This window comes from Ascaphus truei, chromosome 10, assembly GCF_040206685.1.
Source record: "Ascaphus truei isolate aAscTru1 chromosome 10, aAscTru1.hap1, whole genome shotgun sequence".
Classification (NCBI taxonomy): domain Eukaryota; kingdom Metazoa; phylum Chordata; class Amphibia; order Anura; family Ascaphidae; genus Ascaphus; species Ascaphus truei.
The window spans coordinates 10,442,527-10,461,699 of NC_134492.1; the positions used below are offsets into that span (position 1 = coordinate 10,442,527).

Below are 19,173 nucleotides of genomic sequence, written 5' to 3' on the forward strand. Positions count from 1 at the left end.
TGCTGCTGGGATTTCTTTGCTGTTTGCATGGATCTCAGACTCTCCACGACTGCTGCTTGCTTCAGGGGTCACCTTTTCATCTGCAGCTGCGTGTCTCCTTAATATGGGATATAGCTCACCAGGGAGGGGGGGGGGGGAAGGGGAAGAGGGACAATGGAACAAAAATAGTATAAAACCTTTTATTGTAAAAACTATCTAAAAAATAACAAACAGTATCTCACTCACATGGTGTGAAATAATTTCAAGCAGTTGAGAGTTTAAATTGAGTCTCTCACACTCGTAGAGTAAGCTGTCCGGTCCACTGCACTGCTGCTAGCCTGGTTTACTTCCGCGTCACGTGCTCCGGCTCCAATTCTCGCGAGACTTCGACCTCCAATGACGTCACAGCGCTATCTCCACTCCGTTCTGCAGCGCGTCTCACTCTGCTCGGTTTGCAATGCCTGCAATGACTGCAGGGTCTGCCCTACGCGTTTCTCCTCTAGGGCTTCCTCAGGGGCATAATACCATTGTATCTCCCCACCCCTGGTATATATACCCACCTCCTGTGACTGATTGGATGCTTGCAAACAATTATAATAAACACTTTACCTCCGTGACGGGTACTAATTAAAAACGAATGGTGAACACAAGATGAACCAAATGTTCCTATTACCCAGACTGGCGATACCTATGTGTACTTTAAGAAGAGATAATTACATAATGTGTACATTTGACAATACTGGTTTATGCCTTAGCCTATAAAGTCAATTAGCTGTAATGCCATAATCTCTTGTTTCCCTAATCTAATCAGGGATCATATTGAGTACATGAACTATTCAGGGATCATATTGAGGAACATATGCTAACCTCATATATCTAATTGCGCCAATTGATATTAGAATAGAAATTTAGACACTATATATGTTGTATGACAACTAGAATCGCTAGGTTGGGTAACAGAAAACACAACAAATTTTCATACACACACAAGAACAATTAGAAGGTGAATTAAATGGAGCTTAATGCCCCTACCATTAAGACAAGTTGTATACATTGTTAAGGCTAGGATATGCATATATACAATTTTTAAATACTGCCAGAGCTCACTTAATTGGCATAGGTTCTTTTTAGCAAATAATTTAGAGCCAACTCTTTAAGTGCCAGCAATAGAGAGATTTGTACTTAGGACTGGAAGTCAATAATATGTTATATTTGGATAGTGTATTGGCAAATCATCATAATGACACATCAAGCTTATTAATAATGAAGGGACCAGAAAATTTAGTCAGATATGACAACAAGAGTATTACTAAATATTGGAACTAGACTATATATACAGATGAGGGACATTGAGTCAGGAGTTAATAGATTACGATATATACAAATCTATATATAGCTAAGTGAAACAGAGACTTAAATACAGATGAATAATTTGGTAGCTGGTATCTTTGATAAACAACAAACCCAAATTAAACACTATAAGTGGACATACCACATATCATATTTCCGATACAACATATTAACATTTCCTGTGGCTTAGATAGAACATATTCAGATCATGAAAAAACTTATTTACTTCGGTATTAAACATTGCGAACATAGTAAAGATTATTTCTATGATTGGCATAGTAATCGTTACTTGGTACACCCTTATAGATCTATACTGTTGGTGTTCCTGATTGTTATATGTGACACAGTATTTACACTATATAATCCACTATATCATGTGGAGCATTATATTAGTACTAATGGCATGAGTTAGATGGTATCAAGAGTGATACAACCCACAGTCATATTGGGGTAAGAGATAGCTACACACTAATATTAAACATAATAAACATAAATGCTTCCAAGGGGGACAGGATGGATAAGCACCTATTTAATGATCTTCCCATAAGCTAAGTGAATTGAAGTCAAGAAAGAAGAGCGGTACTTTCAGTAATCAAGAACACCAAAGGCCATTGAACAGTAATTACATTCTTCCTACTTTATAGCACTCAGACTAAACAGATAATTTGGCTTATCTTACTTCTCTTAAGCAGGAGTTGACAGTCTAAGATTTGTACAACAATTCAAAGGATTTTTGGGAGGCATCTTACAGGCCTACATAGGGGAAGATGGAATATGGACAAGAACACTTAATTGAATACAGTACCGAAAATATAGAGGTATGTCGAGTAGGATATTAATATTACTCTCTCAGGAAGGACCCCAGGTCAATATCAATATTCATACCCAAAGGTGCTAACGTTTTTAGGGTATAAATCCAGAAAGTTTCCTGTCTGGATATTTTTATGACCTGGTTCCCACCCCTCCAATTGGGATGAATTTTGTCTATTCCAACAAATTGTAGACCATTTGGGTTTTGGCCGTGGTATTCCTTAAAGTGTTTTGATACACTGTGTTGGACAAAACCTCTTTCTATATTTTTCACGTGTTCAGCAATTCTTAGTTTCAATTTACGTGTTGTCCTCCCTATGTATTGTTTATTACATGGGCACTGTAGCATGTATATTACATGACTTGAGTTGCAGTCAATAAAATCCTTTATTTCAAACTCTTCATTTGTTGTTGCAGATGTTATTTGTTTATAAGACTTTGATGTATTTTGGCATAATTTACAGCCTCTGCATGTCAGACACTTATAGAAGCCATTTGTTATACTTACAGGTTTGATGCATTCTTTTTTCAAGCAGCTGGGAGCTAATCTCTGTTTGAGGTTAGGGGCCTTGGTGAAAATAATTTCGGGTTTAGTTGGTAAAATCCCTTGTAAAATAGGGTCTTTTTGGAGAATATTCCAATGCTTTTGGAATATCTTCCTAATATGTTTGGAGGAGCTCGTAAATTGTGTAACGAATGGCACAGATATTTTGCCTTCCTCACCTCTATTTTCCTTGATTTCTTTTGATTTGTAAGTTAACAAGTCTTTACGCTCCATCTGTTTGACTCTGCTAAAGGCCTCATCTACAACTTCTTTCTTGTATTTTCTATCAATAAACTTTTCCATTAGATCATTTGCTTGTTCCTGGAAAACGTTATCCTGAGTACAGTTTCGTTTTACTCTTTGTAGTTGGCCCAGGGGGATGTTGTTTATCCACCTATCTAGATGACCACTATCCCCCATCAAGAAATTATGGCAGTCCACCTCTTTTACAAACGTTTTGGTTTCTAAAACCCCATTCAACACATATAACTGTAAATCTAAAAAGTCGATGGTCGTTTGACTATATTTATATGTGAACTTCAGGTTGTAGGGATTGTTGTTAAGTGTGGTAAGAAATAGCTGTAGTCTCTCCAGGCTCCCGTCCCATACAAATAGAATATCGTCAATGTATCTCTGCCAGGACACCAGACTTGCCCCAAACTCATGGTTGGACCAGATGTATTCGTCTTCCCACATGCCCATAAAAATGTTGGCATAGTTTGGGGCAAATCTGGTGCCCATAGCAGTGCCCCTGATTTGCAAATAGTACTTGTCGTCATACCAAAAGTAATTATGGCTAAGTATATGTCGAATACAGTCTACAATGAATCTGGTTTGTATTGGGTCTAATTCCCCATTTCGAAGAAGGGTATCCCTAACTGCGTTACATCCTTGTGTGTGATCTATCACTGTGTACAATGTGCACACATCACATGTAACCAAAAAGTAGTTATCGCTCCATGTCATATTCTGTACGGTGTTGATTATCTGAATACTGTCCTGCACATAGGATCTCAAGTTCCTAACTGTACTCTTTAGAAATGTGTCTATGTAGCCCGAAAGGTTAGCGGTTAGGGATTTTATCCCTGAGACTATAGGGCGTCCTGGGGGGTGGGTGGTGCTCTTGTGCACTTTAGGCAAGTAATAGAAGATTGGGACTCTTGGGGACTCGGTGTTTAGGTATTCCCATTCTGATTTTGTAAGAATCCCATCCCTTAATCCTTCATTTAGTAGTCCCAATAGTTCTTTTTTGTATTGTTCTGTTGGGTTACCCTGTAGTAGTTTATATGTTTCACTGTCACCTAATAATCTGTGGGATTCTATATCGTAATCTCTTCTATTTAAGATAACCACCCCCCCCCCCTTTATCTGCCGGTTTGATTACAATGTCCTGTCTTTTGGACAACTCGTCAACTGCTTTTAATTCACCTTTCGTTAGATTTTTCAGGGTTCTTGGTTTCTTGTCTCTCTCTAGCTTTTCAATATCTTCTTGAACTGATTTTGTGAATGTATCTATGTGTCCTCCTTTTAAATAGCTTGGAAAGAATATGGAGTTCTTTTTACATGCTGTATGAACAAATCTCTCACAAGTGGAGATTCCACCCTGAGGGACCTCATGTGTCCCAAAGAGAAAGAAAGGGAGGATGTTTTTGTGGATGAGGAGAGACCATCCACATCAGCGTCTTCTTTTTTAGAACGGAAGCAACAGAGAGAGAGACCAGGGGAAGTAATAAAAGCACAACTGAAGGAGGACACCAAATCCCATACTCCTCAGAAAAGGAAGATAGAAAGCCCACAAAAAGAGGAACGAGAGGAGGGACAAAAACCAGCATCAAAAAAGCAAACAGTGTAAGAAAGCAGCAGACTGGTATATTTAATCTAAGCGACACCACTCTCACCCAAGAGCATATTAACATACTGCAAAGAGGCTTAGCTTTTGCCCCCACAAATAAGATCAACACATTCAATACATATATTGATGTGAGTAAGTTTGCTAGAAACCTAACCCTCAAAAAATACTTCCTAAAACAAAACTTGACACATGAGGTCACTCAGGGTGGAATCTCCACTTGTGAGAGATTTGTTCATACAGCATGTAAAAAGAACTCCATATTCTTTCCAAGCTATTTAAAAGGAGGACACATAGATACATTCACAAAATCAGTTCAAGAAGATATTGAAAAGCTAGAGAGAGACAAGAAACCAAGAACCCTGAAAAATCTAACGAAAGGTGAATTAAAAGCAGTTGACGAGTTGTCCAAAAGACAGGACATTGTAATCAAACCGGCAGATAAAGGGGGGGGGGGGTGGTTATCTTAAATAGAAGAGATTACGATATAGAATCCCACAGATTATTAGGTGACAGTGAAACATATAAACTACTACAGGGTAACCCAACAGAACAATACAAAAAAGAACTATTGGGACTACTAAATGAAGGATTAAGGGATGGGATTCTTACAAAATCAGAATGGGAATACCTAAACACCGAGTCCCCAAGAGTCCCAATCTTCTATTACTTGCCTAAAGTGCACAAGAGCACCACCCACCCCCCAGGACGCCCTATAGTCTCAGGGATAAAATCCCTAACCGCTAACCTTTCGGGCTACATAGACACATTTCTAAAGAGTACAGTTAGGAACTTGAGATCCTATGTGCAGGACAGTATTCAGATAATCAACACCGTACAGAATATGACATGGAGCGATAACTACTTTTTGGTTACATGTGATGTGTGCACATTGTACACAGTGATAGATCACACACAAGGATGTAACGCAGTTAGGGATACCCTTCTTCGAAATGGGGAATTAGACCCAATACAAACCAGATTCATTGTAGACTGTATTCGACATATACTTAGCCATAATTACTTTTGGTATGACGACAAGTACTATTTGCAAATCAGGGGCACTGCTATGGGCACCAGATTTGCCCCAAACTATGCCAACATTTTTATGGGCATGTGGGAAGACGAATACATCTGGTCCAACCATGAGTTTGGGGCAAGTCTGGTGTCCTGGCAGAGATACATTGACGATATTCTATTTGTATGGGACGGGAGCCTGGAGAGACTACAGCTATTTCTTACCACACTTAACAACAATCCCTACAACCTGAAGTTCACATATAAATATAGTCAAACGACCATCGACTTTTTAGATTTACAGTTATATGTGTTGAATGGGGTTTTAGAAACCAAAACGTTTGTAAAAGAGGTGGACTGCCATAATTTCTTGATGGGGGATAGTGGTCATCTAGATAGGTGGATAAACAACATCCCCCTGGGCCAACTACAAAGAGTAAAACGAAACTGTACTCAGGATAACGTTTTCCAGGAACAAGCAAATGATCTAATGGAAAAGTTTATTGATAGAAAATACAAGAAAGAAGTTGTAGATGAGGCCTTTAGCAGAGTCAAACAGATGGAGCGTAAAGACTTGTTAACTTACAAATCAAAAGAAATCAAGGAAAATAGAGGTGAGGAAGGCAAAATATCTGTGCCATTCGTTACACAATTTACGAGCTCCTCCAAACATATTAGGAAGATATTCCAAAAGCATTGGAATATTCTCCAAAAAGACCCTATTTTACAAGGGATTTTACCAACTAAACCCGAAATTATTTTCACCAAGGCCCCTAACCTCAAACAGAGATTAGCTCCCAGCTGCTTGAAAAAAGAATGCATCAAACCTGTAAGTATAACAAATGGCTTCTATAAGTGTCTGACATGCAGAGGCTGTAAATTATGCCAAAATACATCAAAGTCTTATAAACAAATAACATCTGCAACAACAAATGAAGAGTTTGAAATAAAGGATTTTATTGACTGCAACTCAAGTCATGTAATATACATGCTACAGTGCCCATGTAATAAACAATACATAGGGAGGACAACACGTAAATTGAAACTAAGAATTGCTGAACACGTGAAAAATATAGAAAGAGGTTTTGTCCAACACAGTGTATCAAAACACTTTAAGGAATACCACGGCCAAAACCCAAATGGTCTACAATTTGTTGGAATAGACAAAATTCATCCCAACTGGAGGGGTGGGAACCAGGTCATAAAAATATCCAGACAGGAAACTTTCTGGATTTATACCCTAAAAACGTTAGCACCTTTGGGTATGAATATTGATATTGACCTGGGGTCCTTCCTGAGAGAGTAATATTAATATCCTACTCGACATACCTCTATATTTTCGGTACTGTATTCAATTAAGTGTTCTTGTCCATATTCCATCTTCCCCTATGTAGGCCTGTAAGATGCCTCCCAAAAATCCTTTGAATTGTTGTACAAATCTTAGACTGTCAACTCCTGCTTAAGAGAAGTAAGATAAGCCAAATTATCTGTTTAGTCTGAGTGCTATAAAGTAGGAAGAATGTAATTACTGTTCAATGGCCTTTGGTGTTCTTGATTACTGAAAGTACCGCTCTTCTTTCTTGACTTCAATTCACTTAGCTTATGGGAAGATCATTAAATAGGTGCTTATCCATCCTGTCCCCCTTGGAAGCATTTATGTTTATTATGTTTAATATTAGTGTGTAGCTATCTCTTACCCCAATATGACTGTGGGTTGTATCACTCTTGATACCATCTAACTCATGCCATTAGTACTAATATAATGCTCCACATGATATAGTGGATTATATAGTGTAAATACTGTGTCACATATAACAATCAGGAACACCAACAGTATAGATCTATAAGGGTGTACCAAGTAACGATTACTATGCCAATCATAGAAATAATCTTTACTATGTTCGCAATGTTTAATACCGAAGTAAATAAGTTTTTTCATGATCTGAATATGTTCTATCTAAGCCACAGGAAATGTTAATATGTTGTATCGGAAATATGATATGTGGTATGTCCACTTATAGTGTTTAATTTGGGTTTGTTGTTTATCAAAGATACCAGCTACCAAATTATTCATCTGTATTTAAGTCTCTGTTTCACTTAGCTATATATAGATTTGTATATATCGTAATCTATTAACTCCTGACTCAATGTCCCTCATCTGTATATATAGTCTAGTTCCAATATTTAGTAATACTCTTGTTGTCATATCTGACTAAATTTTCTGGTCCCTTCATTATTAATAAGCTTGATGTGTCATTATGATGATTTGCCAATACACTATCCAAATATAACATATTATTGACTTCCAGTCCTAAGTACAAATCTCTCTATTGCTGGCACTTAAAGAGTTGGCTCTAAATTATTTGCTAAAAAGAACCTATGCCAATTAAGTGAGCTCTGGCAGTATTTAAAAATTGTATATATGCATATCCTAGCCTTAACAATGTATACAACTTGTCTTAATGGTAGGGGCATTAAGCTCCATTTAATTCACCTTCTAATTGTTCTTGTGTGTGTATGAAAATTTGTTGTGTTTTCTGTTACCCAACCTAGCGATTCTAGTTGTCATACAACATATATAGTGTCTAAATTTCTATTCTAATATCAATTGGCGCAATTAGATATATGAGGTTAGCATATGTTCCTCAATATGATCCCTGAATAGTTCATGTACTCAATATGATCCCTGATTAGATTAGGGAAACAAGAGATTATGGCATTACAGCTAATTGACTTTATAGGCTAAGGCATAAACCAGTATTGTCAAATGTACACATTATGTAATTATCTCTTCTTAAAGTACACATAGGTATCGCCAGTCTGGGTAATAGGAACATTTGGTTCATCTTGTGTTCACCATTCGTTTTTAATTAGTACCCGTCACGGAGGTAAAGTGTTTATTATAATTGTTTGCAAGCATCCAATCAGTCACAGGAGGTGGGTATATATACCAGGGGTGGGGAGATACAATGGTATTATGCCCCTGAGGAAGCCCTAGAGGAGAAACGCGTAGGGCAGACCCTGCAGTCATTGCAGGCATTGCAAACCGAGCAGAGTGAGACGCGCTGCAGAACGGAGTGGAGATAGCGCTGTGACGTCATTGGAGGTCGAAGTCTCGCGAGAATTGGAGCCGGAGCACGTGACGCGGAAGTAAACCAGGCTAGCAGCAGTGCAGTGGACCGGACAGCTTACTCTACGAGTGTGAGAGACTCAATTTAAACTCTCAACTGCTTGAAATTATTTCACACCATGTGAGTGAGATACTGTTGGTTATTTTTTAGATAGTTTTTACAATAAAAGGTTTTATACTATTTTTGTTCCATTGTCCCTCTTCCCCTTCCCCCCCCCCCCCTCCCTGGTGAGCTATATCCCATATTAAGGAGACACGCAGCTGCAGATGAAAAGGTGACCCCTGAAGCAAGCAGCAGTCGTGGAGAGTCTGAGATCCATGCAAACAGCAAAGAAATCCCAGCAGCAGTGTTCCTGAATCCCAGTGGTGGATTAAAGGCTTATATTTGGCTGATTAAGTGTAAGTGTATACCTTACCACCTTAACTCTGAAAGTAACAGACATACTGCCCTATGATATTTTTCTCTTTGTTTCTTTCCTGGCTTATTTGCGCCTAGGTCATTTCTTCTCTCTCTCTCTCTCTCTATATATATATATATATATATATATATATATATATATATATATATATATATATATATATATATATATATATATATATATATATATATATACATATATACATATATATATATATATATATATATATATATATATATATAGCTAGCAACTGTAAATATTCCTGTACAGTTGCTTTATGCTTTACTGTGGAGGGTTTTAGTCACTTTTTTTACCCACCATAACCTTAATAAGTATATATATATATAATGCTAAAAAGTGCAACTCTAGTGGGCCATTGTTTTTACATTTATTTAACTTTTTTTTTTTACTATATATATATATACAGTGGTCGACAAATCACCAAAAAATCTACTCGCTGAACAAAAAAATCTACTCGCCACCTAGTACCACACGTGTGCTGCTTGTGCCAATAGGAGCTCGCCACGATGTTAAATCCACTCGCCCGGGGCGTGCAAATGTATAGGTTTGTCGAACACTGTATATATATATATCACACGTTAAGTAAAGTATTAATAAACAGAATGTATTCTAAAGGATAAATAGTTTTTGACTACAATCGTGTATGTGCTGTAAGGTGTTTTGTGGAATAGCATCATTTAGTAGATGATATAAACATATACAGACGAGCCAACGAGTATTCTAAAACTTGCCTTAAACTAGCCGGGTACATGCTGGGTACATTTCAGTGACATTTCTGCAGAGTGGGATTGTCAGGGACCCCCGCTGTTAATCCGATGGGCCATTAGTCTCTGCAGAAATGTCACTGAAATGTTGCAGCATGTACCCAGCATGTACCCAGCAGGGTCTTTTTGGTAATTGCCACTGATTTGTTTTAGAATAACCGTTGGCACAACAGTATTTAGTTTTCTTTTAATTAGTAAATCAGAACTCCACACCATTTACTGTAAAGGTTAGACTTCCCCATTTCTATAATACCATTTCCCACTCCCCAATAAACCCTCACACTCACTGCCCAGTCTTCGTATCGGACATTGTTGACAGGAAGTATGCTTATTTCAGAGTCCTTTCATTTCGTATCGAGACGGCACCGGGGCTTCCCTTTCAGCCTCACCTTCTACATTAATGGGATCCAGGTGGATCGCTTGAGCTCCTGCTGTGAGTACAAACATCGCAAGGGCGCCAGGCTGGGAGGCAAAAATGGCTACTTCAGATTCATTAACGTTGAAGGCGCTTCTCCGTGCTACAGGTATGGAAAACCCTGACCATTACCAGCACCAGAATTCAGTCGGTTCCTCCTAAAGTTATACGTGTTTTGTCAAGCTCCAGACGTGATGACGTCATTGCATACGGATGATGCGTTGCATTGGTGGGTGACATCGGTTTGGAGGCTTTATATATGCTGTTTTTTTGTTGTTGTATATTTGTACACCTTGATAAAGTGCTGCTGCGCGAAACGCATAGGTTACACAGTTACAGTTACATAGTAGATGAAGTTGAAAAAAGACATACATCCATCAAGTTCAACCTATGCCACATTTAGATGACAGCTACTTTATCCTATATCTGTACTTACAGTATATTGATCCAGAGGAAGGCAAACAAAAAACCCCAGTGACATATTATCCAATGATATCTCATAAGGGGAAAAATACATTCCTTCCCGACACTAAATATTGACAATCAGATTACTCCCTGGATCAACATCCTTCCCATGTTTACTTATTTGGTATATCTCTGTATACCCTTCCTTGCTAAAAACATGTCCAACCTTTTTTTGAACAAATCTATTGTATCTGCCATCACAGGATAGGTGGTCTTCACTTACCTTTGTTCTTTTTTTTACCCATGCTACTAATAAAAACATTATTTTTACGGCCGTTTTCCTCTTGATCTTCTTGTGGCAGGAAAGTCACCGCACCACTGCCATCTTTCCCGGTTCCTCGTTAGAACCTTTATATCAGCGGCGCTAATTACAAACATTATGGTGCATTGAAGTGAACCCCTTTGCTGCCAGGGGGCTAGGCAATGCACTGCAGGGGTTACCATTTAAGAAACACCCAGTTGAGTCAGTGACTAAAACTTGGGGTTTGTGCTATCAAGGAAAAGAGAGGATTTCTTTGACAAAGTGTTTTCTCATGGGGTGTAATTGGAGGAAAGTACCACGATACATTGACAGTGAAACTACTCCTACTTTTATCATCAACGCACATACAAATCTCTTATACAATCATTAATGTTTTTCATTAGTAAAGAAAAACTGAATAGGGATTCAGAAATGTTAGTTTTATGCATATGCAAAGTGTTTCGTTTTATGCATGTCCAAGGTGCTACTCTTTGACTTGTTCTTGACCTCGATTGAGCTTTTGGTTCAGTTATTTAGGTGAGGCACCATTTCTTATTCAATGGGACCTCTATACCAGGCGTGGACAACTCCAGTCCTTAAGGGCCACCAACAGGTCAGAATTTCAGGATATCCCTGCTTCAGCACAGGTGGCTCAATCAGTGGCTCATACCTGTCTGGTGGTGGCTGTTGAGTACTGGAGTTGACCATCACTGCTCTATACTCTGTAAATGTTTGATGCAACTTACATAACAAACGTTAGAATGGGGGGGGGGGTTATATATATATATATATATATATATATATATATATATATATATATTTAATGCCTCACATATATATATTTAAAATATATATTACATTTTTAGGTGCATCATTGCAATGGGTCTTGATAAAAAACCATCTCCACCCCTAAAGAAGACAAAAGAGGAAGAGGAGCATGACGATGTCCAGAAAGAGGGATCAATGATGGATGAAGAAGTCCTTGAAGGAAAGGAGAAATATGATGAAGAAGGTGTGAAAGGAGAACAAATGACCTCCGAAACATTATCAGCGTGCGGTGCGAAGACAGACACGAGCGAGGATAAAACAGAGATGGATTATGAAGGAGGGGAGATGGAAGTAAAAGAAGACGAGAGAGTGGAGGACAAAACTGATGAGTATGAAGCAGACGATGAAGCCAGAGATGGTACATTTAAGGTTTATATTACTTCATTGCTGGGTCTTCCAGTTGTAAAACTGGGGTAAAATTATAGCAATACTCCCCCACCCCTCCACCCCCCCTCCAAGGAAACAACATTTCAATTGCTTTGAATGGGACCCATTTTCTTTAATAAATTTAGTGCTGTATTTGGCATAACAAATACTCAGGTTGGGCCACTGTGACACCTCTGTACCTCAAAATGTATCCTTTTGCGTGACAAATGTCAATTTGTCCATCTAATTCTTACGTTGAATATTTATTGAATATTGAAATACCATTACTCCACTAGAACAATATGTTATTGGGATCGGAAAATCCAGAATTTTAGGGCATGCTACATTGATCCAGAAATGGATTTGCATGTATACACAGACATAATAGGACTGATGAACCGTTTCTTTCCATACAGACAACCGCCGGACCCCCTGCATATATAATTTGATTTATACATAAGCACATACACAATATTAGCAAGCTCAAACCCCAGACCCATAGTATTATACTGTACATCGAATTGTGCCAAGCTTCTTTGCTCACTGTTGTGATTTATACATAAGCACACCATTAAACTATGTAACTGTAAAACATAGGGGAATAGATTGCTCTGGGAGGTATTAGAAAATATCTTTAGTCTTTAATTGTTTACAAAGTGCTGAGAGCCAGCATGGCGAAATCTTTCTTTACCTTCTGTGAGCACAAAACGTTGGTTCTATAAGAAAGTCAAAATGTAGTTTTTCTCTTCGTTAAAACAATTTTGAACTCTATGCTTGACATAATTTTGCACTAATTGTCTGTTTTCTATGTTTTATGCAAAGAGTTTTGTGGTTGTGCGATATTTGTGAGCAGCCATTGAGGGGCGAATATTATCCTTCGCAAATAGATATAAATGCAGAATAGAAAGTACAGGTCTAATTAACCAAATATCCTGAGATGTAACCAGTATGTGTGCAGCTTTTAATATTCAAAGGGACAAGAGGCACAGAGAAACAATCACAACTAAAGAACAAAAAGTCCTTCTCGATCAGTGGAGTACATCACCAAAGAAATGTCATTGATTAATCCATATAATTGTCACTTAGCCAAACTTGCCTTGGGAGAACTGCTCTTTGCTTTGCCTGGCTTCATCAATCCCAATGTATCAGACGTCTGTGGGTACTTCTACCAACAAACTGTTTATATGAGGGGCAACAATCACATATAAGTATATATATTTGCTGTATTAATACATAATACTATGTATTATGCATAGTATTATGAACTATGCATAAGTATGTGTTCAGTGTTGTATTGAATAACCGTATTGGAAATGTATAGATGGACTATACCAGGGATGGCCAACTCCTGTCCTCAAGGGCATCCAACAGGTCATATTTTAACAATATCCCTGCTTCAGCACCGGCAGCTTAATCAGTCTGAGCCACCTATGCTGAAGCAGGGATATCCCTAATACCCGGCCTGTTGGTGGCCCTTGAGGACTAGAGTTGGCCCCCACTGGACTATACCGTGTAAACCAATTAGGCACGTCAAATATTTACTTGTCTAAAAATCACCTAACACCTTCCATTGGTTAACTGGCAAAGACTTTAAAAGTGCTATAAAATGTATAATTGTGTTGAGTGCTGCTCGGTTTCCTCCCCCCCCCCCCAGAATATGATGAGGATTTTGAAGTGGATGAAGAGAAGCCAGATGAGAAACTTAATGAAGAAGGACAGGTTGATGATCAAGTGAATGGAAAGTCAAAGTCACCCTCAGATGATGAAAAAGATGATTTAGACCATGAAAAGAAAAGTAACAAGGCATCAAAGACGGGACCGGAGGCTGGTGACAGCGAGGGAGATGAAAGAGATGGGCATTCCGACAGCGACGACGGGGAGGAGGATAAACAAGGTTCGTTCTGTTTGGTATTTGCATACATATACATTATATATGTGAGCACACTGGATTAGCGCTTTCTCCACGTGCATATTTTTTTATCTTGCTAGAGGAAGGCGAAAATGTTGTTAGAGAAATGTTTATTTCAAATTCTGAATGTGCTTCAACATTGTTAACTCTTTAATTGTCGGGTGGTGATGAGCGAAAGGTCGAAATGTCCTTCTTTGGAACATTGTGCCATTAAATCACTATGTTCCTGTTACAAAGTATTTTCTGTGGAGTTGGGGATCAGTGCAACCTGACACTGAAGCAAGGCATTACAGTCACAGTGCTAGCAGCAACACATTGCATAATTCTTGTTTTTCCATATTTTTTTGTTTTTAGATAAATAGTTTCTGTGACTAAGAACATTGGATAACTGACTTATTAAAACATTGCATCTGACCACAATGTTCTTTTACATAGAAGTTCTAGAAACTGTTCTTATAGAATACTATAACAGCAGCTCTGGGAGGTACACAAAATCCAAACCTTTGCAAAGTCGCATCACTTCCTGTCCAACGACATCACAAATACAAGTATATAACTGAATGGGAAAGGAATAAAGATATAACCTCATGGTGAGGGGGATACAAATACAATAGAAGCGTTCATTTTAGGTTCTTATCTAAAACAATAAAATAGGTTATTTTATTAAATAAACAGGTGCTGTAGCCATGAAGCACTGTCCCGACACAACGGGCATGATAAAAAAATCTTTATTGTACGGACTTTAACAATGCATCTTTTTTTGATATATCAAGCATTTAGGCCCATTTCTCCCAAGCAGTGCTATTCTATAAGACACGTATTTTGTCCATTCAAGTACAGATATAGGAGATGATACATCGCCATACAAAACTTGCGCTTGCGGTAACACACAAGCGTACAATAACAGCTGTAATAATGTCTGCTACACCTGTAACTGGGCTGTATGGTGCCTTCCGGGGTCCTATGGAATAGAACTGCATAGTAAATATGGGCCTTGGTCTGTCAGTCAGGAAGAGGAATAGGAATTGGGAAAGAGTTGCTTCCCGTATATACTGTATCATGGGTGGATCAGTTCAACTCATTTACATGCACTGTAAATTACAGATAGTTTGTAATAAATAAATGTATTTATTTATAACATGTTTTACCAGGAAGTAATACACTGAGAGTTACCGCTCGTTTTCAAGTATGTCCTGGGCACAGTGTTATGATGACAAATACATGGTTACAAATACATAGTTACATTAAGTGAGCAGGGTTATACATTATATACAAGACATTGCACAATTAAAGATAATGTATATTATATATTATATAGGCGTATATAACTGTTACAGACCAGATTCAAATGTGAGACAGCTTTAGTTATGAAAGAACTTAGATTGGCGGTGGCTGTGAGAGTCTCCGGTAGATTGTTCCAGTTTTGGGGGGCACCGTAAGGGAAGGAGGAGCGGCCGGATACTTTGCTGAACATTGGGACCATGAACAGTCTTTTGGAGTCAGATCTCAGATAAGTGCTGCATGTGGTAGGGGTGAGGAGCTTGTTCAGATAACCCAGTAACATGTACCTTTATTCAGAGGTGGGTTCAAGTGTGTAAAGAAAAAGCTAAAAAAGAAGACATGGTTTGTTATAGACACATGATTTTATTCTTCATCATATATTCACTAAGCCCAGTATTAACCCATTAGAAAATTACTAAATCCGTGCTCTAAAACGTATATTACATTGCTTTCCTCACACAAGTTCTGTTTCCTTTTGAACTTGTAAAAATTGCTTTGATGTTCTATTTTCCATATCAAATAGGGAAATATAGCGTAACAGACAAGGAAAGGATTGCAGCTGCAAGAAAGAGCCCAAAACGTTGTAGAAAACATAGAAATCATCAACTAAGCAAACAGAAAAAGAAATCAGGTTTGAAAAAGATTGCACCCGGAATCACTGTGCAGCAATGAAGCATCTCTGGCCTCTGATTGTGCTGGCAGAATACATCTCTGGCCTGTGATTGTGCTGGCAGAATAAATCTCTGGCCTGTGATTGTGCTGGCAGAATACATCTCTGCCTGTGATTGTGCTTGCAGAATACATCTCTGGCCTGTGATTGTGCTGGCAGAATAAATCTCTGGCCTGTGATTGTGCTGGCAGAATACATCTCTGGCCTGTGATTGTGCTGGCAGAATAAATCTCTGGCCTGTGATTGGCTGGCAGAATAAATCTCTGGCCTGTGATTGGCTGGCAGAACACATGGGCTTCTTGGGAAAGTATGGTCAATCTCTGCATTGTAATACAAATTATTTGACAGCTGACTGCATTTGCATGGCCTGCAATCAACATTTCTGTGTGGCTAAATTAGCTATTTATAATTACCCAGTCAAATTATGGTCTAATCATGAGAAATGAGCATATTAAAAATTATGTCATATAATTATCTATACAATGATATTATATACAATATGATATATATATATATATATATATATATATATTCACCTCGTGCATTCTAGGTGGGTTAGTAGGAAAAACAACAGTCTTTATTTAGGAATGTTTGGTAAGTACTGTAAATTTAATTCATCCGATAGCATGACTACATTTACTACGCCTAAATAAAGAAAAATAAACCTCAAAATAAGCAGGACATTAAAAAAAAAAAAAAAAAATATTTGCTACAATTTCAAACTTTTTTGCAAAAGATTGCAGGTTCACCCAGTTGATAAAAAAAAAGTATATTCCGGCTTAGCATCACTTAGTAATATGGCCCAAAATCAACGGCCAACATTGAAATTCCAACATGGCATGAATAACCTGTGTAACTTGTTTGGGGTACGCATCCCAATCAAGATCTGCCGCATTACAATCCACTAGCCACCAAAGAGGTCCCCAATGCATTGCTTTGTAATGTCTCTATCATAGTGAATTACTTAAATGCAGTAAAACATTCTATGGAATATGAGCATTCTTTCAGAATAATGCATACATTCTGCAAGAATCATATCCACATTCCAGGGGAATCCGTCTAATTCTGAAGCTCTTCTGACCTGTATCGGTTTCCTGAATGGCGACATTTCTGCCTGTAATCGTTTATCTAACCAACAGCATCTACCAGCAAGACCATAGCCCTTCATTCATTCAGGGATCTAACCAAGAGCGTCTACCAAAAGGACCATAGCCCTTCATTCATTCAGGGAACATCAGTTCTCTAAGAAACCAAAGGGCCACTAGCACAGCTTGACTGAACCTTTTCAGTGCCAGGGGTCTGCCGACAGACCCCTGGTACCTCTGCGTCATGTGATTGCTCCTGGAGCGATATATGTGATGGGGTGCAGGAAGTAAAGGGGAGCTTCTCTTCCGTTTGAATCGGGGGGGCAGTTCTTTTTTTCCCCTCACATGGAAATGCTACGTGAAAGTATTGGGCTCTAAGTAGAATAATGTAAAGATTTAAAACATAAAGTATTGTTTGTAATTATTAGGATTTTGAAGGTTTAGGCATAGCAAATAGCTCATTTATGGTTTGCATTTTTTAATCAATGTGTTTTGCTCTCGTGAAAACAATTATATTTCTGCAAGAACATGGTAAGTACTGTGCTGTACTACTAAAAATGCATGATAGTTAGACTATAGAACAAGTGCTTCTAGAAAGGTGCTGGAAGAGCTCACCTAAAAATATCAGCTCACCAGTACTGTATAGGAACCTAAACATGTGCTAGAGCGTATATGTACCAATGTATCAAGGTGTTAGTTCCATGTTGTATGCGTCAACTTGTGATTCAGGGTGGAGTAAGATACTGAGTGGTAAGAGGAGGAGGTAGGGAGGTAGGGAGGAGTAAGATGATGCACAGATTATACTGAGTGGTAAGAGGAGGAGGTAGGGAGGAGTTAGATGATGCACAGGTTATAATGAGTGGTAAGAGGAGGAGGTAGGGAGGAGTTAGATGATGCACATGTTATAATGAGTGGTAAGAGGAGGAGGTAGGGAGGAGTTAGATGATGCACATGTTATAATGAGTGGTAAGAGGAGGAGGTAGGGAGGAGTTAGATGATGCACAGGTTATAATGAGTGGTAAGAGGAGGAGGTAGGGAGGAGTTAGATGATGCACAGGTTATAATGAGTGGTAAGAGGAGGAGGTAGGGAGGAGTTAGATGATGCACAGGTTATAATGAGTGGTAAGAGGAGGAGGTAGGGAGGAGTTAGATGATGCACAGGTTATAATGAGTGGTAAGAGGAGGAGGTAGGGAGGAGTTAGATGATGCACAGGTTATAATGAGGTGTATCAAATTTTGCATCTCTTGTCAATGTTTATGCTATATTTCTGTGAAACAAATCTGGCAACTCTTCTGGCTAACAGTATGTGTCAACTGTAGCAAGAAAGAAAGGAGGGGGAGGGAGTAGCGAGTATGATACCTTTTATTGGACCCAGAAGTAGATTATATGTTACAAGCTTTCCCACCTCTCAGGGTCAGAGTAACCCGATGAAGGACCCTCGCGGGTTCGGAAGCTTATAACACATCAACTACTTGTTTGTCCAACAAAAGGTATCATACCCGCTACTCCCTCTCCCTCCTTTGTTGTTACATGGAAGAAAGGACAAACACGGCTCTCCACCCGTCTTTGACAACTGTCGGAAACGTACTAACAGTTGACGCAAACGCAAACAGAATAGTGAGCCACGCGTCGAAACAATTTTCTATTCATACTTTTTTTTTTTTACCTTGGTACATCCTCCCTTTATTCTTGCACACACACAGATCAGCCACATCCTTTCCCCTTCCTCTTTTAGTTACTTACAGTAAGTCAGGGGTGTGCATAGTTTTGATCCTGCGCCCCCCTGCCTGCTCACCTCCCAACTCACGCCCCCCCTCCTGCTCGGCTCCGGCGTCTAATGATGGTGCGGGGTCATGTGACTTCACGTTGCTATAGCAATGTGACATCACGTGACCCCGCGGCTTCATTTGACACCGGTTACCATGGCGGCGCATCACCGGAGATCAGGTAGGAGAAGCTGCAGAGGCCTCGCGCGGTCCCACTTCAGCATTTAAGTGCCTTGGAGGAGAGCGCGGGACCTCAGTAGCTG

At 38.9% G+C, this 19,173-nt stretch overlaps 1 protein-coding gene across 5 annotated transcripts in view; it reads left to right on the top strand.

Moving 5' to 3' along the window:
- ERICH3 (glutamate rich 3) overlaps positions 1–19,173 on the top strand; it is a 67,393-nt gene that overhangs the window by 30,797 nt on the left and 17,423 nt on the right. For 4 of the 5 annotated variants that reach the window (XM_075615801.1, XM_075615804.1, XM_075615806.1 and 1 more), the window contains exons 9-12: positions 10,221–10,407; positions 11,871–12,190; positions 13,853–14,092; positions 15,912–16,019. In XM_075615801.1, coding sequence (XP_075471916.1) covers positions 10,221–10,407; positions 11,871–12,190; positions 13,853–14,092; positions 15,912–16,019 — 855 coding nt within the window. The remainder of the gene's footprint in view (positions 1–10,220; positions 10,408–11,870; positions 12,191–13,852; positions 14,093–15,911; positions 16,020–19,173) is intronic. The other variant, XM_075615802.1, reaches the window with a different exon arrangement.